Raw genomic sequence first — 22465 nt, 5'->3', positions numbered from 1 at the left:
CATAGCGTAGTGTTGTTAATCTTGATACGTGTATGTCGAGTATTTTAAATGGAAAGAGCAACAAACGAATAAGTTTCCTTGAAAGATTTTTTTTTTTTTTTTTTTCTTTTAAATATCACATTTGTCCCCCACTGTTTTCGTGAACGTGAATCACCGTGTTAGATAGCTTTAAATTTGTCCGAAGGAAACATTTGTCAATAATTTCCATATAATTTCCATTTTCGAAGTTATCGAGTGCAATAAAAGTAGAATCGTTCGTGTTTGTTTCTTTTTAAAATAATCGTATCTTTTTTTTATCCATTTGGGTCGTAATTAACTACGTATATCAATAATGAATACTCAAATGGTTGTTAGCTATTATCTCGATTCGCAAAATGACGAGCAAATATACCTAATGTAAAACATATAAAAAGAAATGTTTTCAATTTTAATTTTGTAAAAATATTAATATAAACACGAAATATTAAATATTTAAAACGGAATATGTATAAATATCGAGGAATCGTCAAAAATTTACGATTACTTTTTTTAATTAACCTACTTTACTTACCCACCGATGATACTTCTTTATCGATGTTTAGTAAGTTAACGTCTTTTTTTTTTTTAACTAATATAACGTGATCGTTTTTATATTTTATCAACTTTTTTATACCAAAATTTTATATCACGAACAAATATCGATCTCGTTATTTAGATTTTTTTTAATTGTAAGAATCGAAGTCAGACTATCAATCTCGGTACAATTGGTTCAAGAATAATTTCTACCTTTCTTTACTTCACATTTTTAATCTATCTCTCATTTTTTTTTCAAAATTACAGACTATCGGGTAAAGGTAGCTGAATTAAGTCTGCAAATTGCGTAAATTGCCAACTTGCGCTTTTCAACTTTCATAATACGGTCCGAACGAATCAATTTATTCCTTGAATTAATTACAGCCTTTCAAACGGAATGTCTAACGATAGTAATTACAGTTCCTGTCGAGTGGACTGTCAACATACGTATCGGCAAAGTTGCTGGGATCAGTTTTTGGAAAGTGATCGTTGTAAAAGGATATTAGAATTCTTGGAATGGATGGTATTCAGCACGAGTATCTGCGAGTGAATAAATATCTTTTGCTCGTGGTAAGCGCATGGCCTTATCAAACCATTCTTCAAAGAAGTTTGATTGGAATTATCTTCATTCCCATTGTTACCGCTCAATTAATTCTTCAGGTATCGATGCATTTGGATAAATATTTTATTTTTTTTAAATACATTATAATTATCCGGACACACTTGAGAACACGAAAGTACAATAATATTAATTTAGAAAGAACTTACACTTACATGGATATGGATTTAAATAATTTTTTTTCAGTTTGGAGGAATGGTGACTGCCATAATTGCTGGTGATATCGAGTCATTTTTGGAAAGTTTTGCACCTTTAGCAATTAGTTTAATGTGTTTTGTTAAGTATATCAATTTCCTATATAATTTCAATCAGGTACGCGTTTCACACTCTCTCTCTCTCTCTCTCTCTCTCTCTCTCTCTCTCTCTCTCTCTGTGTGTGTGTTCCAATTCCATATAACCTTGATATTTACATTTGAATAGATGAAACGTTTGATGGATATAATGCAAGAGGACTGGAAGTTTCACGCGAAATTGAGAGACGAATATGAAATTCTTTGCGAGCATTACGCGATAGCAAGAAAAATTACTACCAGTTTCGTAGGTGAGATTAATATTAAATAAACTTCCAACAGCTTGTAAAAAAAAGAAAGCTTTCTCTACTCGAGATCAAGATTACTTTTACAGTAAGCAGCTAAGAAAAAACAGAGAGAGAAAGAGAGGGAGAGAGATTTAAAAAAAAAAAACCTCTTTAATACTTACAAGGAACGTTTGCGTTAACTCGTTGCACGTAACAGCTTTTCTATTGGGATTAATAACACCGTTCGGGGCGATGCCATTGCTGCTGAACATAGGTGACGCTTTAGGACTTTGCAACATATCGGATGACAGACCGTTGGCCTTTCGAGTCGAGTATTTCGTGGACGTAGATAAATATTATTATTTTCTTTTGATACATTCGTACATCGGCACTCTTGGGTATACCGTCATTGTGTTGGCCATCAATTCGATGATAATCGTTTACGTTCTACACGAATGCGGACTTTGCGAAATTTTGAGGTAATTTTTTTTTCTTTTTTTTTTTTAACATATGTGCTTTTCGAAGACAAAGTGATTTGTCCAATGAATGAACACTGTTGCTCGTATAATACGAGAAAGTAAAACTTTCTGATCGAAAAAAAATATTTCTAGTGGAAATCCATAGAATCCATCATTTTCTTTTAAAATGCGAAAACGAATGAATATAGAACCACGTTTTCTTCAAAAATATTTTAATCCATTTTCGGCCCAAACTTTTTATAACAAAGTGATGCAATTAAATATATCGTTAAGAATTATACTGCTGAATGCATAACTTTGATAACAATACTAAGAGGATCAAATGATTTGTAAATATTAATTTTATAAGGATTCCATTCACTGGACAGTTCATCCTATCGAGGATAAAATTATGAAAGTAAAATGAATCAATTTATAATTGTTCAGAGTGAAACTAGAGAACTTTGTGGAAACCGATGCAATGGACGTAGAACTACGCCCCAATAAATTCAAAGAGGATAAATGGTATCAAAATGCCAGGGACTGTGTGCTCTTGCACAAACGCATAATCGAGTCAGTATCGAATTAATCACGTTTCAATTAATTCTTATTTACCTTTTCTCTCTCTCTCTCTCTCTCTCTCTTTTTTAACTATTTTTCAAATATCCTTCTTTTTTTCATTCAACCAAGATTCGCTAAAATACTCGAGGATGCAAATACCACGTCTTACTTGCTTCAGCTAGGATTCAATATGATTTGCATAAGTTTCACACAGTTTCAGGTCAGACTTTTGCATTAATTTTATATTAGTTATAAATTGCTATTTATATATATCTATCGTTTCCTTCTCTTTTCTTATTTTTTTTTTTTTTATATAATCAGGCAATAATAAATATACAAGACACGCCCAAAGTTCTCAGATACGTTTCAATCACGATTTCCCTTTTGTGCGATCTTCTGTTCATCAGTTGGACGGGGCAACAGTTATCGAATTCCACCGAACGTATTTTTCAATACACGTGAGAAATTTTCCACGCTGTTTATTTTATATAATCTACGAATAATACGATAAATAATAAAGAAGAATTGATCGAACGAATAAAAAAAAAAATATTTCCAGAACAAACGGGAAATGGTACCAATCGTCGATAAATTGTAGAAAACTTTTGACAATAATGCTGTCGAAAAGTATAAAACCGTTGAGATTAACAGCTTGCAAACTCTACACTTTAAATTTAGAAAGTTTCACTGCGGTAAGACTTTTCTTCTCATATCGATCTTTTAACCGTCTTTAATTAATAATCTTATCTTCCAAGCTCGTCGTTACAATCTTATCTTAATCTTTTTTTTTTTAAACGTAATTATAGATATATATATATATACATTTCCACGTTTTGTTTATTCGTTATTTCGTTTTCACGTTATTTATTCACTTTAAGATTGCCAAAACATCAGCCTCTTACACAATGGTACTGTGCTCCCTTCAGTAATTTATCGACCACGAATGGGCGATTATCAAAGAGGAGGAGAGGACGAGGAAAATTGTAAACGTATTATCGAAATAAAAATGTAATCGTAAGTGTTCGAATATGCGTGAAAATTTTTACGAGAAAACGGTCTTTTCTTTTTTCCTTTCTTTTCTTCGTTCCACTTTCATTCGCGTTTCTTTATTTTCGTCGAATCGCACCCATAACCGTTTCTCGCGTACCATATGGCTCTCGAGGTTCTCGATACTTTTTCGAGAAAAATAGATCGCCGACGGTGGAAACGGCAACACCGATCTATCACGGTGCGAGCCACGTGCCCCACCTGGGCTTAATTGATTTTCAGTGACCATCGAACGAGCCGTTCGAGCGCCGATGAAAACTTGTTAACGACTCTGTCACAATTTACGACGTCCATCGAAAACCAATTATCAATTATACAAGAAAAGAAGGAATAGCAGAATAGAAGTGATCGTAGATAGAGCGAATTAAAATGAAAATCTTGCCAGGATTCGACTTTGTGAGAAGAACAAGAAATGAACTTTACGCGAATTAATACAACTCGTAAATGAAAATTTGTTTTAACGAAAACACATTCGAAAACTAATTATACTTTTCAAAGGGGATGAAATAATGGGAATGGTTCTGATTGAACCATGTACGATCTTTATTAGGTGAAACGAATTATAATAAAACTCGCATCTTTTAGGTTAAGAAATTTGTCAATGGAAAAAAATTAATTATAATTTCTCGACGGATAAAATAAACAGGATCGTGAATGTATGTCATCGTATTTTCATTAATAAAACGAATATATTATAATTAAGAATTACAATAAAGTGTCCAATTATAATAAAATATTACGTCTTTGCTAGATTAAGAAATTCGTCAACGAAAGAAACTAATTGTATTTATCAAAGTGTGAATTAACAAATTCAAATTCAAGAATCGTGAACTTTTATTGATAAAATCTTTGTTAGAATTTGTTAATAAAAAATCCTAACCTACCTTACAAAATAAGAGTGGATTCGAGGATCGTTTATTGATAAAATCCTTGCTAGATTACAAAATTTGTTAATAAAAAAACTTAACCTAACCTATAAAATAACAAGAGTGGTCCAAAATCGTGAACTTTTATTGATAAAATCTTCTTTGCTAAATTAAAGAATTTGTCAACGACAAGAACCTAACCTATAAAATAACAAGAGTGGTCCAAAATCGTGAACTTTTATTGATAAAATCTTCTTTGCTAAATTAAAGAATTTGTCAACGACAAGAACCTAACCTATAAAATAACAAGAGTGGTCCAATTTCTACACGTGGTCGTGAATGGTCGACAAAATAAAATAAAACTGGCGTCCTTGCCGGGTTAACGAATCCTGGAGGAGGACTGCACCGTCACATCCGAGTGGACAAGCTTTTTTTCCCCATGGAATCGGCCCTCTTTATCCTGAAATCTGCCGCGCTCACCGGGATAACACCTTGCGGCCCGGTTGGCGCAAGGCACGCGCCGGCAAACCAGGGGTAGATCCCGCTCAGAGATCGATATCTCTAATTGTCTCAAGGCGATTCGTCCCGACCGTTGCATTCCAATAATTTTCCCTCCATTTAGTCCTTATTCTATAATCCACGTGCTGATTGTGAGTGAATTGCATTTTTACAGTTTATTCATTGATGATGCTTCGAACACACGTAAGTATATTCATTTCTTTTTTTGTTGTTCCCTCCGTGGCTTCTTTTTGTTCCCAACGATGATCGAGATACGCTTATTATATTTTTTTTTTAGTCTCCTTTAATGAAGGCATCTGTCGTCCCGTCGATACGAAAGGAGCAAAGGAAGAAGAAACTTGTTGTAACCTAGAAACAGAGATACGATATAATAATTCGCACGTCACTTCGACTTAGCAGCTCTTAAAGATCTCCCCTCCTTTCAACCCACTCTCCTCAAGAATATTAAGCGGAATTTAAATCAACAGGTACACTTCCTCCCCGCCGTTTCGTTATCTAAATCAACAGGTACGCTCCCCTGTTCTCCAGGAAGTGCTCAACTCAAGTGTAGAGCAGTAGTAGTAGAACACGAGGAAGGAGTAAACGAAAAACGCGATGGTGTGAGGGGTGAGGCGGAGACGAAGAGAGGGTAGATGCAGAAGGAGGCAGAGAACGATGGCCACACCAGGTGTATCCACGGAATGGACATAAAACGTACCATATGTTGATGCGGTGAAGGACGCCATGGCACGCGCCACACTCAAACTCGAGCCTTTACACCGCGAGGATCGCCGACTCCTCTTCTCTCTTCATTATCGCTGATGAGACACACGATCCCGCTTCGTTCCGTGTTCCTTGCGCCTCTGGAAGAAATTACAAAACGACGAGTTAGATGGAAATGTCGATCGGTAATCATGTGATACCGGATCATTTTACGTTTCGTGTGCCGTCGAATGTTGGACGAATTGAAAGCTTCGAGGGAGATTTACGTTTTTTTCGATTATAAGTGAAAAACGAAAATTACGTTGAGTTTGGTTCGATCGTTCGCTTCGTTTGTTAGAAATCGTAGTGAAAATTGAAATCGAGTCAAAAGTGTTCTTGGAAAAATTCTAAAGAAGAAGAAATCATCTTATCGTCTTATCTTAATGACATGTTAAGAAGGGAAGCATGGCTAAAGACTTTAAAATTTGGCGAATGAAATAATAGGAAGGTTTGGTGGAATTTATGAAACGTTATTTCAAAAGTAAATAAAAAGGTAAATAGTCGTTGAAACTATGGCTCTTTTATCGAATCACCACGAATACCCAATTTCTCCTGAAATTGCAACGACCGTCTATCAGTCCGCGACCAGAACTTACGATACTTTGTATCCTTCACCGTACAACTCTCCGAATTACGATCCCATCAAGGTATCGTACGGAGAGAATTACGCGCATAAAGGTGAGCTCACTCCGCGAAAAGACTCTGAGACGATTAATTATGGGAAAGAGGTAGTCGTGAAATATTCCAGAACACCGGATTCGTATGAAAGAAGCTCCTTTAGCGTTTTGACACCTGTCACACCTCAAAGGTAAGTTTCCAAATCTTTTTTTCTCCACAAACATCTTCCTTAAATCACTGTGTTGCGTATATCTGTTATTTGTTCGTGTTCACAGATATAAAATTTATGTCGTAATTCTGTATAAACTAAATTAAATTGCATGAATTAATTATTTAAATAAAATTCAATTGAAAATCTATATATCTATATATATATTTTAACAAATTATGAATCTTATATTTGAATAATCACAGTGATAATGGCTTTTTTAAAAATTAAGCCTGTAGTTTCTTAGTTTTTTAGTTATGATTGTACACGAGTTTCGAATAGTTCTTTAAATAGAAAATAAAAAATTGAATAAGATTAAAAGAAACTTATGCTGATAAAAAAAAATTTTTAAATAAAATTTAAATTTACCGTTAGTTATCGTATCTTTCACACATAATGAATCAATTGTTAAAAAAGTAACACACAAGAATAATTAATAATCAATAATTATTGATGGTCATTTGTTTTTCTTATATTCTCAAGTTATAATAAAAGCTTATAACAAAAGACATTAATTGAAATTTCACGAAAATTGATATAATAATTTTAATTAATTTTAAGGTATGAACCACAGCACGCGATAAATCAGACCATTTCTCCAGGAACGATGCTACACGAAGACAATTCCATGGAGTATCAGCCATCAGCCTATTGTTACGAAACACCACCTCAAGAACAAAAGTTTCAAATCCTCGAGAGCGGGAAACCGATGCAAATGGCTGTCGAACAACGAAGTAATTCTTGGGAACCTGTCACATCTGTACAGGTATATTTCAATGGAACGTTTGACATTTAATCGAGAAGTGTTTGCGATCTTATAGCGAAAAATTGAAGATACTAAAATATTAACTCGTATAAAAATATTTCGTTCTTTCGGAAGAAAAGAATTTTTATGGTGAATTGATTTCGAATTCGAATGATGAAAGACTAATTGAACTAGCATGTTTTTATAACACATATGGTTATTTTTGTAGAAACAAGTATCACCTACCAATAGTCCCCGAAGAGGAAGACGACGGTCCAGGGATATACCGCCATCGCCAAGCGTATTAAAACGTCGACGTTTGGCAGCGAACGCACGTGAAAGACGTCGAATGAACGGTCTGAATGATGCTTTCGATAAATTGCGCGAAGTTGTACCGAGTCTTGGAGCAGACCACAAACTTAGTAAATTCGAGACATTACAGATGGCGCAAACTTACATCGCGGCGTTGTGCGATCTTCTTCAGGAACACGATGGAAAGTGGCAGTGAATCAACGTAAGTTTATTTATTTAGGTTATACATTGTGAAATTAAAAAATACAATTGAATTCTAGATGAAAAAATTATGGTTTGTAGCCGAATGATGAATAGATATAACAAAGAAAGAGAAATATAAGGACTGATGAAAGGAAAATTATAATTATTATAATAAATAATATACTATAATATAGAAAATCTTTCGAAAATTAGGTATTTAAGTCTGTCATTTAATTTTTTACTTAATATGAATCGTGTGTAATATTTTGTTGATAAAAATTAATTTGCATGTAATTTGTACCATTCATTTATAAATTTATAATTATAAATTGTATACGATCAGACAGCTAATAATCCAAAGAAATGTTCGATAAGTTTATGAACTTGCATTAAAAACAATTAGATTGCCATTAAATAAAGGTTTTGATATTCGATATTATTTTTAATTTCGTATCGGTGCCATTATTATTAGTACAATATTTTAAATAGTATTTTTATATAAGTATTAGAAACTTTATATAACTGTATGAGCACATATAACGTATTACGAAATTAGAATAGAATTAATTATATATAAAGATGCTTTGTAAAGCAATTTTCTAATTGTAATAATACGTTTTGCTATTTCGAATTATTTTATATTATTTTATATTAAATTATCCGTTGGAAGTGTTAGTGATTTATGCATGTATTGTATATTTATGTATTTATTGTGTAGCTAGTCAAAAATATTTTGAAAAACAATTTCAAAATTTGTAAAGCTAGTAATTTTTCTAAACCGTCCATTGAATAGTATAGATATTATACGAAACCAAAGAAGACGATTATTAAACAATGCCATAAAGATTCAAAGATGTCGAATAACATCAAATGACAATTTATAAAATAAGTAATTTTATAAATACGAGTAACATTATGTCATTATTAAATAAATTGAATAAATGGGAAAAATTTATATCAAAATTATTGTAAATAAAGTATTTAATTGAAACGAAAGAATATTATTTCATCTTTAATATATATAATAATTTGCGTTGTTTCTTGACACAAAAAAATATGTTATATTTAATTAACCGGAAAAAGTGAGAAAATAACAAAAAAAGGAAAGAATTTGTGAGACAAATGTGATCGAGTGCAAACCTCGAATTTGGGCGTGGCTAAAAATGATCGAGTTTTCGAAATTGGTACCTCAGGTCAAAAAATTCATCCTTCTTTTTCACGCAGGATTATGATTTGAAGATACAAAACAATGCGATTCTCGTATTTTCCGTTGCATTTGTTACTACGTTTTAATCCGTTATCATAATAATAGCAATAACAATATAACATATAAATACAACAAATATATATATATATATCAATCTAATAATTAATTTCTATTAATTTCTATCCTCAAATTTCCACCTACACATCGTTTCTTCAATAACACGGCTCTCAAATATTTCGTATATTTCAAAATATAATAAAAAGTAATTTCGTTTCGTTCGAGGAAAGCTGCGACAAAAGGGTGGTTTCAGGGTTAAATTAGCGCATGGCCGACGATACTCTAGCAAAAATTACATCCTCATTACTAGAACGTGTTGTTCGATAACGAGCCGTAACCGGCCAAGTCTTGTGCTTGGCTCCCAAAAGGGAAGACGATTCGTTCCAGGCTGCGAGAACGAGCGAGCCATCGTGAATTTTGTGACACCTCGCTACCCTTATGGTGTCAAAGCCAGCACCCTCGACGGAATTACGATTCCAGCCACCTGACTCCGTGTCGAAAGATTTTGCCACCGCTCTCTTAGGATAGACCGCAAAACTCGTTAACCCTTTTCCACGATTAAAACGCTCGTTGACCGATCCGTAACGGAGGGATTTGTAGGAAAAATTTTTTAGCCTAGCTTCAGAGAAAATTACGCCGCCGAAATTCGTTTCGAAAACTCCCATGACGCCGTGTTTCTTCAAATTTATTGTGTTGACGAGGAGCATGGATTTTCCAGGAATCGAGGAAAGAAAGGAACAAATTTTGATGAATATTTTTGAGAGAAAGGATTTTTTGACTTTTTTTTATGATATTATATTCGAAATTTATTTTTATAGTATTTGTTAAGAAAAACAAACAATAATTTCCTCATAAAACACTATTGTCATAACAACATTGAATGTAGAACATATAGAATAAAAAAGGCGTTTGAAAAAATACTTTTTAATACTTTGAAAAGTAATATCGTCAAAAGATGAGATCAAACATGGCGTCGCCAAACGCATTTCCCAACTTTCACTGAAAGGGTAAGGAGAAACCCAGTCAATTTGATAGAAAGTAAAGCAGCACTAACACAACACACACAATGAATACTCCAATGGTTTTCTCTTCGAAAGAGGGGAGAAGAGAGTTTCCCCTTAGTGATCATGTTAGAAGTAAATATGCTTTTTTTTTTTTTTTTTAACCTGACGTTGTCAAGGTATTTATAATATTGTTTCTTTTTCAGCTTGTCTTTTGCAAGCATTTATTATTAGCTTAATTTCTTCTAACGTCATGATGACGAATTTATTTATGAGCACACCACTTTTTTGAGTGTGAAATAAAGAGAGAATCCTGGGCCAATGGTCACTGCCAGTCGAAACCCAAAAACGATTCGCACACTCGACAAAGAACGACGTTTCATAAACTATATATATATATAAAGCGATGATACATTTCGACGAAGCGTAGAAAACACACGCTGTGTACAGAGTGTTTGCTAGGCTAAGAGGAAAGAAGGGAAAAAGAGGAGGTTTATTGTTGTGGCTTCACAAATGTTGTTCATTGCGTATGGCGGCGCCACGGATCTCACCAATGCTTTCAGTTTGGAATCTTTATTATATACAAACTGGTATATGAACTGAACGCTAGCGAGAAACCAGTTACAATCTCTGCGACATCTGTGTAGAATGGAGTAAACTTTTACTGTGCAAGTTGGCCTACAGTTAGGCGCAATGATAAACTATCAACGTGACGTGTGCAAAAAAAATTAAAATTACGTAGTAAGTTAATATACATACAATATTTTGTAATAATTATGCAGATAAAAATTATTTCATCAATTGGACATTAAAAAAATTTCAATATTTTCAATATTTCAATATTTAATTAATATTTTTTGTTAAATAAAATATATCATTAGAGAAAAATTGTGCATTTATAGTAATATAACGTGTAAAATTAAAATTGAGATATCTTATCGCCTTTCAGGATATTTATAGTGTTCATATCTAATTTTTAAAATGAATTTTAACTTTTGTTTGAATCTAATTTGAATTCTAATGTTAAAGCTGTTATATTTGTCACACGGATTAATTTTACAATTTTATAGATTATGATTTCACAGCGTGTGTATCGATATAAAATTATCGTTCCATTCTTGTCAGTTTTCCACACCTAACCTTCTTATTTACCTAATATCTGTGGTGGCACATCGTGCGTTGAAAGCGTCGCCTAAATTACACTTCGATTAGGATGATGATCCTGAGGATTCATAATTTCCAGTTGTATTATATTGACCGCTTGTATTCTATGACCGCAGAAGCGTCAGAGTGTGGCGACAGAAAACGAGTAGGCGCCAAAAGAAAAAAGAATCACAACGAAATTATGGGATTCATAGGACATGAGCGAAAACCGAAACCAAGTGTAGTTATTACATTTTTAGAAAAAAATTAGGCCGCATTTTAACCAAAACGCAAATCTTTTCAATACAAGAAATCTCTTTCACACTTTTTCCGTTGATCGGTCTAACCCATGATTCTGACGCGTGGCGTCAGTTGTATGAAAATAAGAAACTCGAAATTTTGAATACATGATCGATTTAACCTTGATCGAATTCCCTATGTTTTATGATTAATGTATATCAATGAATACAGTAATGTATAATTAATAATATATACGGAATTTTTATTTAAATTGTTTTATAAGTTTTTAACAATTTTTCGAAAGAAAAATATTCGTATTGTTATACAAAACCATTTTATTCAAATCTATAGATAACGAATAAAATAATAAAAAAAAAAAAGAAAAAAAAGAAAATTAACAGAATAAAAAGACAGATGATAAAATAATAGAAAATTCCCTATGATGCAATGGCCGCTGATTGGTGAGCCAATCATGGAAGACATTTTCAACAAAAGTGATAACAGTAAGTAAGGTTAACAGACTTTTCTAGTTGAGGAAAATCCAAATATTTATATAGAGATATATTGATTAAAAACAACTATTATTATTAAATCATTAGATGCAGTGTTCAATTTCATTCGATTGTCGAACCATATGTTTTTATTGTTCGCATAAATTATTATCTCGATACCAATTTTTTCAGACTGCAATTTCTTACCGCTTGTCATTGAACACGTACCATCGTATTATCGACACGGCACGCGCTCTGTCCGAAATATGGCGAACAGACGATCTCGATGAATACCCCCAAAAACTGTAGGTGCATTCACATGAATATCAAATTTCACGAACAATCATGTCGATATCACTATTGGGAGATAAATAAGCTTTGTACATCGAACAAGTGTTTCGAACAGATCTGAACCAAGTCACGAATTTGTTTTGTTATTTTTTATAAACAAAATTAAAAACTACTTTAATAATAATTATGAATTTTAGAATAAATTATTTAAGAATGAATTGACAAAAATAGCTTTCAAGATTTATTCTAACATTTAGAATTACAATCTAAATAAAATGACAAATGATAATCTTGTTATACTTTATCCTTCACCCTCACATGATTTAACAATTAGAAATTTCCTGTTGACAAGGTCGCTCGTTACAAAACAATTTTTAACTATCGATTTCTAGTGACAACGTTCTACTAGGCAATTAGAAGATAATTAATCCCCTACATCACATTTATAGTAACCGGTTACCAAGCACGGTCACGCTTTGCTAGTCAGGATGTAACCGATGCAACAGATGACACCGGCCTTCTGATGCCACCACCCAAGCTATCACTATACCAAGAATACCGCATTCATTCTCCGCCCCATAGACTCGTGCCATGTGGCGATCCCCTCGTCCACGTGGAACCATCTTCCGACACGTCATCGGTATAGCTAATTTACGATCGTGCCGCACTTTGTCCCGAACAGATATGCCTGTCGACTTTGGTGAACCGAAAGGATCGACCGATCATTCGACCCTTGAGATTTTCGATATATTCAGGTTAGTTAAAAGTTGATTTCGTTAACGATTTTCGAAAACTATCATAGTATGAAATTTGTATTTTTTTTTTTTTTCAAAATTGAAATTCTGATTATAGATATTTCGATCTTTTTATGGATAGAAGAAATTTTGAATTTTAAAATTAAATTTGAGAAAATGAAATTTTATCTAATTTAACTTGATTGAATAATAATAATTAATAGAACTTAATAGTATAGATAATGGAAATCTAATCTTGAACAAACATTAAACACTAGAAAATTCTCGAACAAGCAATAGTTACTTACCTCTATGGAATAAAACAAGCTTTCTCGAAGTATGCTGCATCCTGAGCGCATTTCAAGCATGCGCAAAACAAACGCTTTATCTCGTCGGGGTTGACTCGCATGTACCTAAAGCTGAGTATAGTACACGAACTGGATAATCAGTAAGACACAAGTCTTTATCCTCCCTTTGTCGAGCGGCACTTCGCACAATGTCGTTGAAAGAATTCTCGCGGCTACGAGCGCAACGATTTCTCGAGGTTCGACAGCAAATGTCCATTAGCAACGACGATTTTTAAGGTTAAACGACGATTTATGGCGCGGTGCCCGTTCTCTCACCTTCTTCCTTTTTTTTTTCTTCCCTCATTCTGCTACCCTTAGTTTTGTTCTCGTTTATTCGACAATTAGTACGAAAGTTGCATTATCGGTGAGTTACAGCATTCGGGAACAGGTAAGTAAGTTCCGAGTTTTTCGCAACGAGACTTCCGAATCATCAGGTAACTTTACAACAATGTATTGCTGACAGCGCCACTCGTCATAAAACACGATCACTAAAAGATTTGATCAAGATTTGCTTTAGCTAAGTGAATTACTGTGTTCGTACATGCGGTTCAACTATTGGTTCTGATGCCGATTGCTGATTCGATCAATAATATTGGTCAATTGATTTATCGTTACACATTTAGTTTTGTCTTCCATTAGAATTATTAATCTTTGAACTAATATATCTATATAGTTGATTTAAAAAATTCAAATCAAAACTATAAACATAATTTGCTCTTTTTGTTTTTTTTATTTTCTCTTTTATTTCTCTCTATTTTGTAAATAATGTTTCTTCCAAGGAAACATTTTAAACATTTCTCAAAATGAATATACACAAGCAAAAGACATGAGCGTGATTCAACTTGAGAAAATAAAAAAGTGTCAAACCTTCGGTGTATCATTCCGCGTATTCAATTGAAAAAAATTGAAAAAATGATATTTGCTTCCTCTACAATATAACGATAGGTTAGTCGTACAACGGCACGTATAATTTTACAACAGAAGTGCGGCTCGTGGCGCGAAATAACAACCGAGAGACGTATTATTGAAAGGGTCCAGTTATCTGTAAGGGGTAACAGAGGGAGTCCGCGGCTAGAAATGATCGTGTACGAATGCAAAAGCAAAGGGCAGCAGAGGCGAATCAGCGGGGCGTGACCGAGGGAGCACGGTAGCGCAATTGCGAGCCACGTGCCAGTCGCGTGGCACCAACCGACGATTGGGCCGCGATGCGATGGCACGTCGGGACGACGACGGCCCGACGGGACGCCGGGACGCCGCTCACTATCTCGTAATGTCCTATTCCGGTGTGTCATGTGCGAGAGGATCGTTGGGCCCAGCGGAGCACGACGGCACGCGACCACGGAAACTTCTTCTTTCTCTCTTTCCCTTTCTCTTCTTCGTTCGAGCTCGAGCGTTGTTTGTTTGATTCGAACAGCTTGAACGTAAGACAGTAATCACCGCTTGTATAAAGGTAAATATTTACATATCCGTGCAATATAGAAATGCTCATGTTTTACGAGGAAGGTAAGACTTGAAATAATTGATAAAATAATAATTTTAAAAAAATTTAAAGATCAGAAATTTATCGAAGGTTTGATATTAGCGATATATGAACTCGTATATTATTGATATGTTAGAAATACTGTTTGTTATGTCTTTGTTTGGTATTATTAAGCAAAATTACGTTTGATGACAAATAGTTAACATATCATGACTTTTCAAAATTATATATCCGTTGTTCTTCATTTAGGATTTATCGCTGGTAACGGGAAGATAATGACTGTATGATTATCTTAAGTATCATCCACTGTTTCGTTCCGTCTTCCGTATTTTCATCACTATCAAGCTATCGTTACAAGATACGCAATTTACATTCTTCACACTCTGTAACATTTTATAAATGCAAACGCTTACGTAAAAACAATAACTAGCGTAAGAATATAAATTGATTTTTTTTTATCTCCTTTTTACATAATAGTTTATGTAAAATGTTTACACATTCAATATTAAATTTCAAACGTATATATTTCATATTCAATTCGCATAAGAATTTATATTTAAATTTAAAAATGTATTCTATTATTAAAATAATGACATTTAGAGTCATCTACCGGAATATCTTAGTACTCTCAAATATTGATTGCGCAATTAATTTCTGCGCATAATTACTAATAATTTTAATATTCTTTTTTTCATATATATCACGATTTGTATTATTTATATTATTTTATAAAAGATAAATGATATGCATCATTCTTTTGCTATCTTCATTAAGCTTTCAAATTCGGATATAATTTATTTTATAACTTTATAAACATTTATTTTTTAAATATTTAATAATTAGATTTCTGCTAAAAAGTTAGAGATTAAGTTAAAGAAAGTTAAGTTAAAGAAAATTTAATGTAGAAATCGAATCATATTTATATTAATATTTATCTTCTTGAATTTTTACATTAAAAAAAGTATTTTTATCTGGATTATGTTTAAGATTGGTTTAAATATCTATAAATTTCTAAAAGAATAATTATATGAAATATACGAATAATCTTTTCAGTGAAATTTCTACAGTAACGTCTATTCAAAGTAATTTCATTCGATATGATATATATATAAGGAATTATAATTATAAAAACTTTGACATTGATGCTATAATTTAGTAATAAATCATAATTAATAGGATAATAATTGAAAATCTATGCAGAAAGGAGAATATAATATTTTTAAGCCATTCTAACGGTAAGTGAGATCAAAAGGCTGAATATAAAGCGGATATTAACGTGAAATGAGCACAAGTGCATGATTGTTCTACAAAAATATCTTATGACTAAAGTATACAAGCGTGATTACAAACGAACCAACAGATGAGCTCATAGAACGGCTAATCTCGTGTAACGGTATTGTTTCTTTTGAGTGTAAAGTTTGAAATTAATGACGTTTGATGAGGAATCGTTTATTTTTAATGAGAATGTTTGAACTGAAGTTACTTTCAATAATAAACAACAATGGAAGTATTAAAAAAAACAAAAAAATATTAGGTTAGGTTAGCTATTTAAAAGTAACAAGGTGCTAAAAGCGACATTTGACTTCTATCCGACATGCAACCAAGGAACACGATTTAATTCGAACAATTTGATGTACGACTATCATGTAACCGTTGTGTACTCATGGGTAACGATCCGTGCAAACAAGCCAAAAGAGAACACCGTCGATAGAAATATCGCACTGTAAGCACGTGAATTCCAATGAGCCCGATGCATTTCGACCGTTACGCTCGAGACGGCTGCTATTTGCAACTAATCTACGAAATCTCCCGCCAAAACGGAATATTCTCTTCCAACCATAACGTAATTCGTTTTCACAAACATACCTTTCAAGTGGAATCATTTTCATTCTATTTGACGCGAATGAAACCCAATTTTCGATTGATTGTTTAACCTGCACGAAAGACAGATCAATTTCGATTTAATACATAGTCCTGACTAATGAGTTATAAATTGGCCTGACTCACCCCACGTGAATGCTGTCACGCTTCATCGCCAATCAATTTTCGGTAACACGATCACGCGATCAATGATCCACAATCTCTCCTTATGTTCCTTATTATATTCTATCACCAACGATAAAAGTAATAATTATATTTTGCAATATTCTCAATCTATTATTAAAATTTATTATATTGCTCGAGATAAATTGAGATACTTTTGAAAAATCAAGAGCAAAAAAGTTGTTCTACGAAATATATTGTATCAAGACTTATTTATTAAGTTATGAGCAATTGAAATTTATAAGATGGAAGCATTTTTACTTTATCTTACTTACTAAATAAATAATCTAATAAATAAACCTCAATTGACACGATATGTTTTTATTTCAACTTTTTTGTTTGTTTTGATCTCTAGAATTGATTTTCCATGACATATATTGAAACTACCAGAATGATAAATCATTTAAAAATTTTTTATAGCGAAATATTTTTTATAAATATTTGTAACATTAATCGATAATGTAATAAAAATGTATAATAAAAATGTAAAATTTTTATGTATGTACATATTCTGTTATAAATACTGATCATTATCCGGATCAGTTTTTTTCCTTATTATTATGCCATTTTTAATCATTATAAAAAGAATAATGGATAAATGTCGAATTTTATTATAATTGTTATAAAAATTAGCGTTAGAAGTACTGATAACAAAATCATTTTTATTTATCAACCATCGATCGCTCTAATTAATCTGTCTGCCATCTTCACACGTCGTTAAGCACACCTTGCCTGCAATTATACTACTTATACGAAATTATCCTCGACCTGGCACGCTTCTTACGTTATATGCTATTTATCTATGCACGCACGTTTCGCAAATTTTATACCAATTTGATGTTGAATTAATACCATCGTAAGAGATCATAAGAAATGTTAATTTCACGTTTTAATTTTTGCCCAATTGAAAAGTATATAAAATTATTACTTCCGTGTCTTAATTAATACTTGTTATCTTTAAATATTATAATATTAAATATCTATTTATTAAATATGACATGTGTTTCTGATTTGTGTATATTATTATGTATATTAGTCATTTTCAAAATATCGTATTCTTGGAAAAATGGAATACGAAATAAAAAAAAAAGAAGAAATTTTATTTCTTCAATTTTATTATATAATTCCTCAAATTTGAAACGATGAAATAAAGATTCATCGATTCGATAATTATTAAATCAAAAGAATGATTTTGTAAAGGATCTTTCATTCTTCTAAATCACAAATCACAAATGGATCTGTAGCAAGATCTTTGATTCTCGTGCAGTGTTCAACGTGTTAAAAGCTGATTACCCACACTTTGATATTTCCACGGTACGATATTATACCTGTAACATTGTCAGACATGAGGATGACGAATCAGTGACGAGTGGTAATAGCGAAAGAAAAACGGGCATCCGTTGTTTCGAGGCTTGATCATGGTAATGATCACGGAGGGATATAAATTAAAGAAAGTAGCGTGTTGCCTGAAGGCCTCACCGTATCCTGCAGAATGGTCAAGATGACGAGGCAACCGTCAGACCTCGTACCCACTTCCTAGGTGGCGATGTGCCCGATGCACCTGGTCACCCGTTATCCCAGGATAACGTCATTGCTCCTATGATTCTCCTATTAATCCGTCTCTCTTCCTTATTTCCCCCTTTCTCCTTGTCCTCGATTTATCTCTGAAAAACATTTAGAAATGATACACGAACGATTATGCCGTACTTTCGTGTTGATCGAACCGATAGATCTTTCGAATATGCTGAGTATGAATCCGCATACGTATAGAGAAATCATATCCGTCAAGGATATTTTCGCTTTTTCTCTTTCAATTCAAAAATTTTAGGTTATGTCATTGGTAGATAGATTCGTGTACAAATATATATATTTCTTTATTTTTTTTTTTTTTCGTTATTCGACACGTTCTTGAATCCTCGACAACACATTGTAAACTATCAATATTTTTATCTTTTGTCTTATTGCTAATACATAATAATATATGTTAAATTTGTTCTGTCACATATCCTTCTTTCAATTATCACATTACTCAACATTTTTATATTATAGGTTACTGCAACAATTAAACGATATAATGATAATACACATCTTTTCTAGCTTAATATTTTAACGATAAATGTCTAGAGATACGTACGCAGAAATTATATCCGTTAAAAATATTTTCCCTTCCTTTTAACATTTTAGGTTATATCAATAGTATATTGCAGTTTCATATACAAATATATATATTTTTCTATTTTTTTTTCGTTACATATTTCTCGTTCTAGCACATTATGAACTATCAATATTCTTTTGTCTTATTGCTAATTGAAATATATGCTAAATTTGTTCTTCTACATATTCTATCTTTCACTCGTCACGAATACTGAACTCATCATACATCCTTATACTATAGCTTACTGCAATAATTAAACGATATAATGACAATAGATATTTTTTTAGTTTAATATTTCAATGATAAATGTTTAAAGATACGTACGAAAAAATTTATTAAGGATATTTTTTTTCCTTTTCCTTTTTCGACAATTCAAATTTTAGGTTATATCAGTAGTATACTGCAGATATATATATATTTTTCTTTTTTTGTTATGTATTCGATACACTCTCAAGTCTTCGATCCAGCACATTGTAAACTATCAATACTCTTTTGTCTTATTGCTAACACATAAAGCGAAATATACGCTGAATTCATTCTTCATGCCATCCTTTTATCTCTCATGGATATACACTTATACATATATTCTTATACTAACTCCTGCAATAATTAAACGATACAATGATAGTATACATCTTCTCTAACTTAACGTTTCAACTATGGAACCTCGTGATCGTGTTGAAAACATTACGGGGAAAGTCGTTCGTGAACGTTTGAACTTTGGTTTCACTTATCTCTCGTCATTTCTCCCGTATCATCGTCCAAGAGGCTTCGAGCGAATGACGATTTGTCTCTTTGAAGACGAACAGACTGCGAATAGATCATCCGCCTCGTACAATTTCGAAGAGATATCGATATGTCGAGGAGATATCGTTACTTCGATACCCGGATACGTAACTCTTTCCAAACAGATTACGTCCAGTTGAATTTCACTTCGACCAAGTGGAAAAATTACCATCACTATGCTCGGTTAATTATCCTTGGTTGTATGGAAAGAAAGCGCGAGGATACACTTACGGATCTTTGTGAATGTTAACAATCCTTTGAAATCTAATTCACTCTTCTGTTCTCTTCAACTGCCTGTTTTCGTTTTTGTGAAATCTAGTTTCTGTTCGATATATTTCTTCTAGAAAAAAAACATGCGTTGTTGTTGTTGTGGATATTTATAAAAATATATCTATAATGGGACATTTAATTCAGTATAATCAATATTATTCGCCTATTTCATTTATACTTCATACAATATCAATGCTAATTGTTCATTCGTTGATTCACACGTAGATTTAGCTTTCAACATTTCTTTGATTCATTAAGTAGTTTAGACACGTATAGTTATTCGTTGTATACACACGTTGTAAATATTCATTGTAATCATTGCTGAATCGTTTATTTATAATTATCATCAATACGCAACACGCGTGTGCAATAGAGCTAATTATTTATTTTCAAGCGAATCCTAACTTGCTCTTCGTAATTCATTCGAATTCATTCATCGTTGATGAAAATTTATCGATTAATTTATCGGTTAATTAACCATTATTATGACAATATTTCTCTCGTAAAAATTTTTCGAATAATCGTAGTCGTACACACGCACGAATTTGTTCACGCATCGAACAGGAAATCACACTTGTCTACGATTTACACTTGTATCAACATCTCCACACGTGATAACCGCGCCAAGGATAGTTTGCAAGCATGACGAAGCTTCGCGGGAGCCGGAAAATCGTTAGCTAGAGTATTCTGAAGTCGATGAGACCCGAGTATCTTTACAGACAAGCGTCATCATGTCGAGAAGATTTCCTTCAACGAGGTCTCGTTACGTTAAGAAAACGTTGTAGAAGAAAAAGTAATCGTTTCAGGGTAGAAATTGTGGAGGAAACGCGTATATGCGTACAATAAAACGTATAACATTCGAGCGATAAACATAAATTCCTATTTGAAATTGAAAAATTTGTGTAAAGAATAATTCTTATTTTTTCGTTGATGTCTCTGAGTATCAAGGAATTCTCAACGCTTTCTTATATTACATAATCGATCAAAGTCTTACTTTTTGTCTATAAATATATTATAATCATATAATAAACGTTACATCGTATTAGCAATTATTATTCTCATTACTTTTGGCATTTAGTTAATGTATGTATACACTAGAGGGTACCACATTCAATATTTGTCGAATAAAAGTGGGGATACGATTTAAAATATTCATTACGCAACTCTTCTTTACCTACGTGCTAACCTATGCTTTCCTTAATAGCAACTGGGAAATTACGTTATATTTACTAATTATGAGTTATAAACGTCCTAAGAAATAAACAAAGAGTATGTGAATCTTCGAATTTTATTGATCAATTACCAAATTATTACCGTTTTTAATTATACCGTAGTTATCTGGAACGACTAAAAAGTAACTGTACAATGTACTCCTGGAAGACTATCCGTATTGATGTTAATGAAACGGTACACTCTAAACATCATCGTGTTTCATCATTATTTTTACGAGTGTAAACGATGCCATAATGAATTCGAGAAGAATTATCGTATCCCTGAGTTATATCTTTCAAATGAGTTCTACGCTTTTTATCGACAAATTATACATTTTTTTTTTTTCAAATTTTGATCAACGTCTCAATTTTTTTTTTTTTTTATTTAAATTGATACACAAATGAGAGAGTTTTGCTTTTTCTTTTCGATTATAATTTTAAGCTTGAATCACAGATCGTATTCATCGGGATAATGGTAAAACGGTAGTATCGTCTACTCTCGCGTGGCTTTTTCAAACTCCAATCACTGATACGAACCGTTATGTAGAAATTAATGGATGTCTTCTCCCTGCATAAAGCATTAAACAAGCCGACCTCGTTGCGACTAAATTTATCATTGTTGCAATTTATCCATCAACCGTGAAATTAATAATTACCACGGAAATTATGCTTTCACTGGGTCAGCTTGAAAAGTTCATACGCGATATATCTGTTTAAATCTGTTCAACATTGTACTTATAATAATAACTAATAATCGACAAATTTTATCACGTTTTATCGATGTTATAAATAAATTTCTAAGAAAATTTCAATCATATAAATAAGAAATCTCAATTCTTAAACATTATCTATTATTAATTACCATAACACGAGATATTCCTATAAATTACTTCTTCGTGGTCACTTTCACCTCGTATAAATCTAATATAAAGAGAAACAAAGAATTCATTTACGGTGTCATATAGCATGATACTTGGTAGATGTAAATTCGAAAAAGTAGCTAACGCCCACAATCGTCTATTTTTCCTACGATTAACGAGCTGTTGGTGGAAAAAAGGGCAGA

General features: G+C 32.5%; 2 protein-coding genes and 5 long non-coding RNA genes across 11 annotated transcripts; 4 read left to right on the top strand and 3 right to left on the bottom strand.

The window, feature by feature from the left end:
- The first annotated feature begins 961 nt into the window (after nucleotides 1–961).
- On the top strand, nucleotides 962–4413 carry LOC100863977 (odorant receptor 13a). 2 transcript variants are annotated; one of them, XR_015290978.1, is made up of 10 exons: nucleotides 976–1212; nucleotides 1358–1483; nucleotides 1592–1712; nucleotides 1906–2167; nucleotides 2594–2719; nucleotides 2837–2927; nucleotides 3029–3165; nucleotides 3267–3399; nucleotides 3586–3721; nucleotides 3977–4413. XR_015290978.1 is itself a non-coding variant. In XM_031918488.2 (9 exons), exons 1-9 carry the CDS (start codon nucleotides 1069–1071, stop codon nucleotides 3634–3636), a joined length of 1191 nt encoding a protein of 396 aa, XP_031774348.1. In that variant the 5' UTR covers nucleotides 962–1068; the 3' UTR covers nucleotides 3637–3760. The 2 variants fall into 2 exon arrangements, 1 of the variants encoding a protein (XP_031774348.1); XM_031918488.2 differs by lacking the exon at nucleotides 3977–4413 and having other exon boundaries at nucleotides 962–1212; nucleotides 3586–3760.
- A 331-nt stretch (nucleotides 4414–4744) lies between these two features.
- LOC147658074 (uncharacterized) lies at nucleotides 4745–7847 on the bottom strand. The gene is made up of 3 exons (XR_015290979.1): nucleotides 7698–7847; nucleotides 5837–5981; nucleotides 4745–5487 (listed from the first exon to the last, which is right to left on the bottom strand). It is a non-coding gene; the product is annotated as an uncharacterized LOC147658074 (long non-coding RNA).
- On the top strand, nucleotides 5974–8380 carry LOC100863736 (uncharacterized). 2 transcript variants are annotated; one of them, XM_086904254.1, is made up of 4 exons: nucleotides 5974–6688; nucleotides 7268–7472; nucleotides 7681–7965; nucleotides 8046–8380. In XM_086904254.1, the coding sequence occupies exons 1-3, from the start codon at nucleotides 6393–6395 to the stop codon at nucleotides 7957–7959; spliced, it is 780 nt and encodes a 259-aa protein (XP_086760380.1). In that variant the 5' UTR covers nucleotides 5974–6392; the 3' UTR covers nucleotides 7960–7965; nucleotides 8046–8380. The 2 variants fall into 2 exon arrangements, with proteins under 2 accessions (XP_086760380.1, XP_012345684.1); XM_012490230.3 differs by having other exon boundaries at nucleotides 8024–8380.
- A 2376-nt stretch (nucleotides 8381–10756) lies between these two features.
- LOC147658073 (uncharacterized) lies at nucleotides 10757–12604 on the top strand. 2 transcript variants are annotated; one of them, XR_015290981.1, is made up of 3 exons: nucleotides 10757–10952; nucleotides 11492–12097; nucleotides 12278–12604. It is a non-coding gene; the product is annotated as an uncharacterized LOC147658073 (long non-coding RNA). The 2 variants fall into 2 exon arrangements; XR_015290980.1 differs by lacking the exon at nucleotides 10757–10952 and having other exon boundaries at nucleotides 11095–12097.
- LOC147658072 (uncharacterized) lies at nucleotides 12595–14081 on the bottom strand. Its single transcript, XR_015290982.1, has 2 exons — nucleotides 13419–14081; nucleotides 12595–13108 (listed from the first exon to the last, which is right to left on the bottom strand). It is a non-coding gene; the product is annotated as an uncharacterized LOC147658072 (long non-coding RNA).
- A 3487-nt stretch (nucleotides 14082–17568) lies between these two features.
- Nucleotides 17569–20833, bottom strand: LOC147658071 (uncharacterized). 2 transcript variants are annotated; one of them, XR_015290974.1, is made up of 5 exons: nucleotides 19460–20833; nucleotides 19115–19379; nucleotides 18745–19033; nucleotides 18460–18644; nucleotides 17569–18308 (listed from the first exon to the last, which is right to left on the bottom strand). It is a non-coding gene; the product is annotated as an uncharacterized LOC147658071 (long non-coding RNA). The 2 variants fall into 2 exon arrangements; XR_015290975.1 differs by having other exon boundaries at nucleotides 18952–19033.
- Nucleotides 20834–21345: 512 nt separating this feature from the next.
- LOC147658070 (uncharacterized) lies at nucleotides 21346–22230 on the top strand. The gene is made up of 2 exons (XR_015290977.1): nucleotides 21346–21460; nucleotides 21526–22230. It is a non-coding gene; the product is annotated as an uncharacterized LOC147658070 (long non-coding RNA).
- Nucleotides 22231–22465: the final 235 nt, after the last annotated feature.

Source organism: Apis florea, unplaced genomic scaffold (assembly GCF_048593485.1).
Source record: "Apis florea isolate Af1SG1 unplaced genomic scaffold, ASM4859348v1 contig_2350_pilon, whole genome shotgun sequence".
Classification (NCBI taxonomy): domain Eukaryota; kingdom Metazoa; phylum Arthropoda; class Insecta; order Hymenoptera; family Apidae; genus Apis; species Apis florea.
Note: the sequence above shows the minus strand (reverse complement) of the source record. Positions and strands in the feature narration are given on the sequence as shown.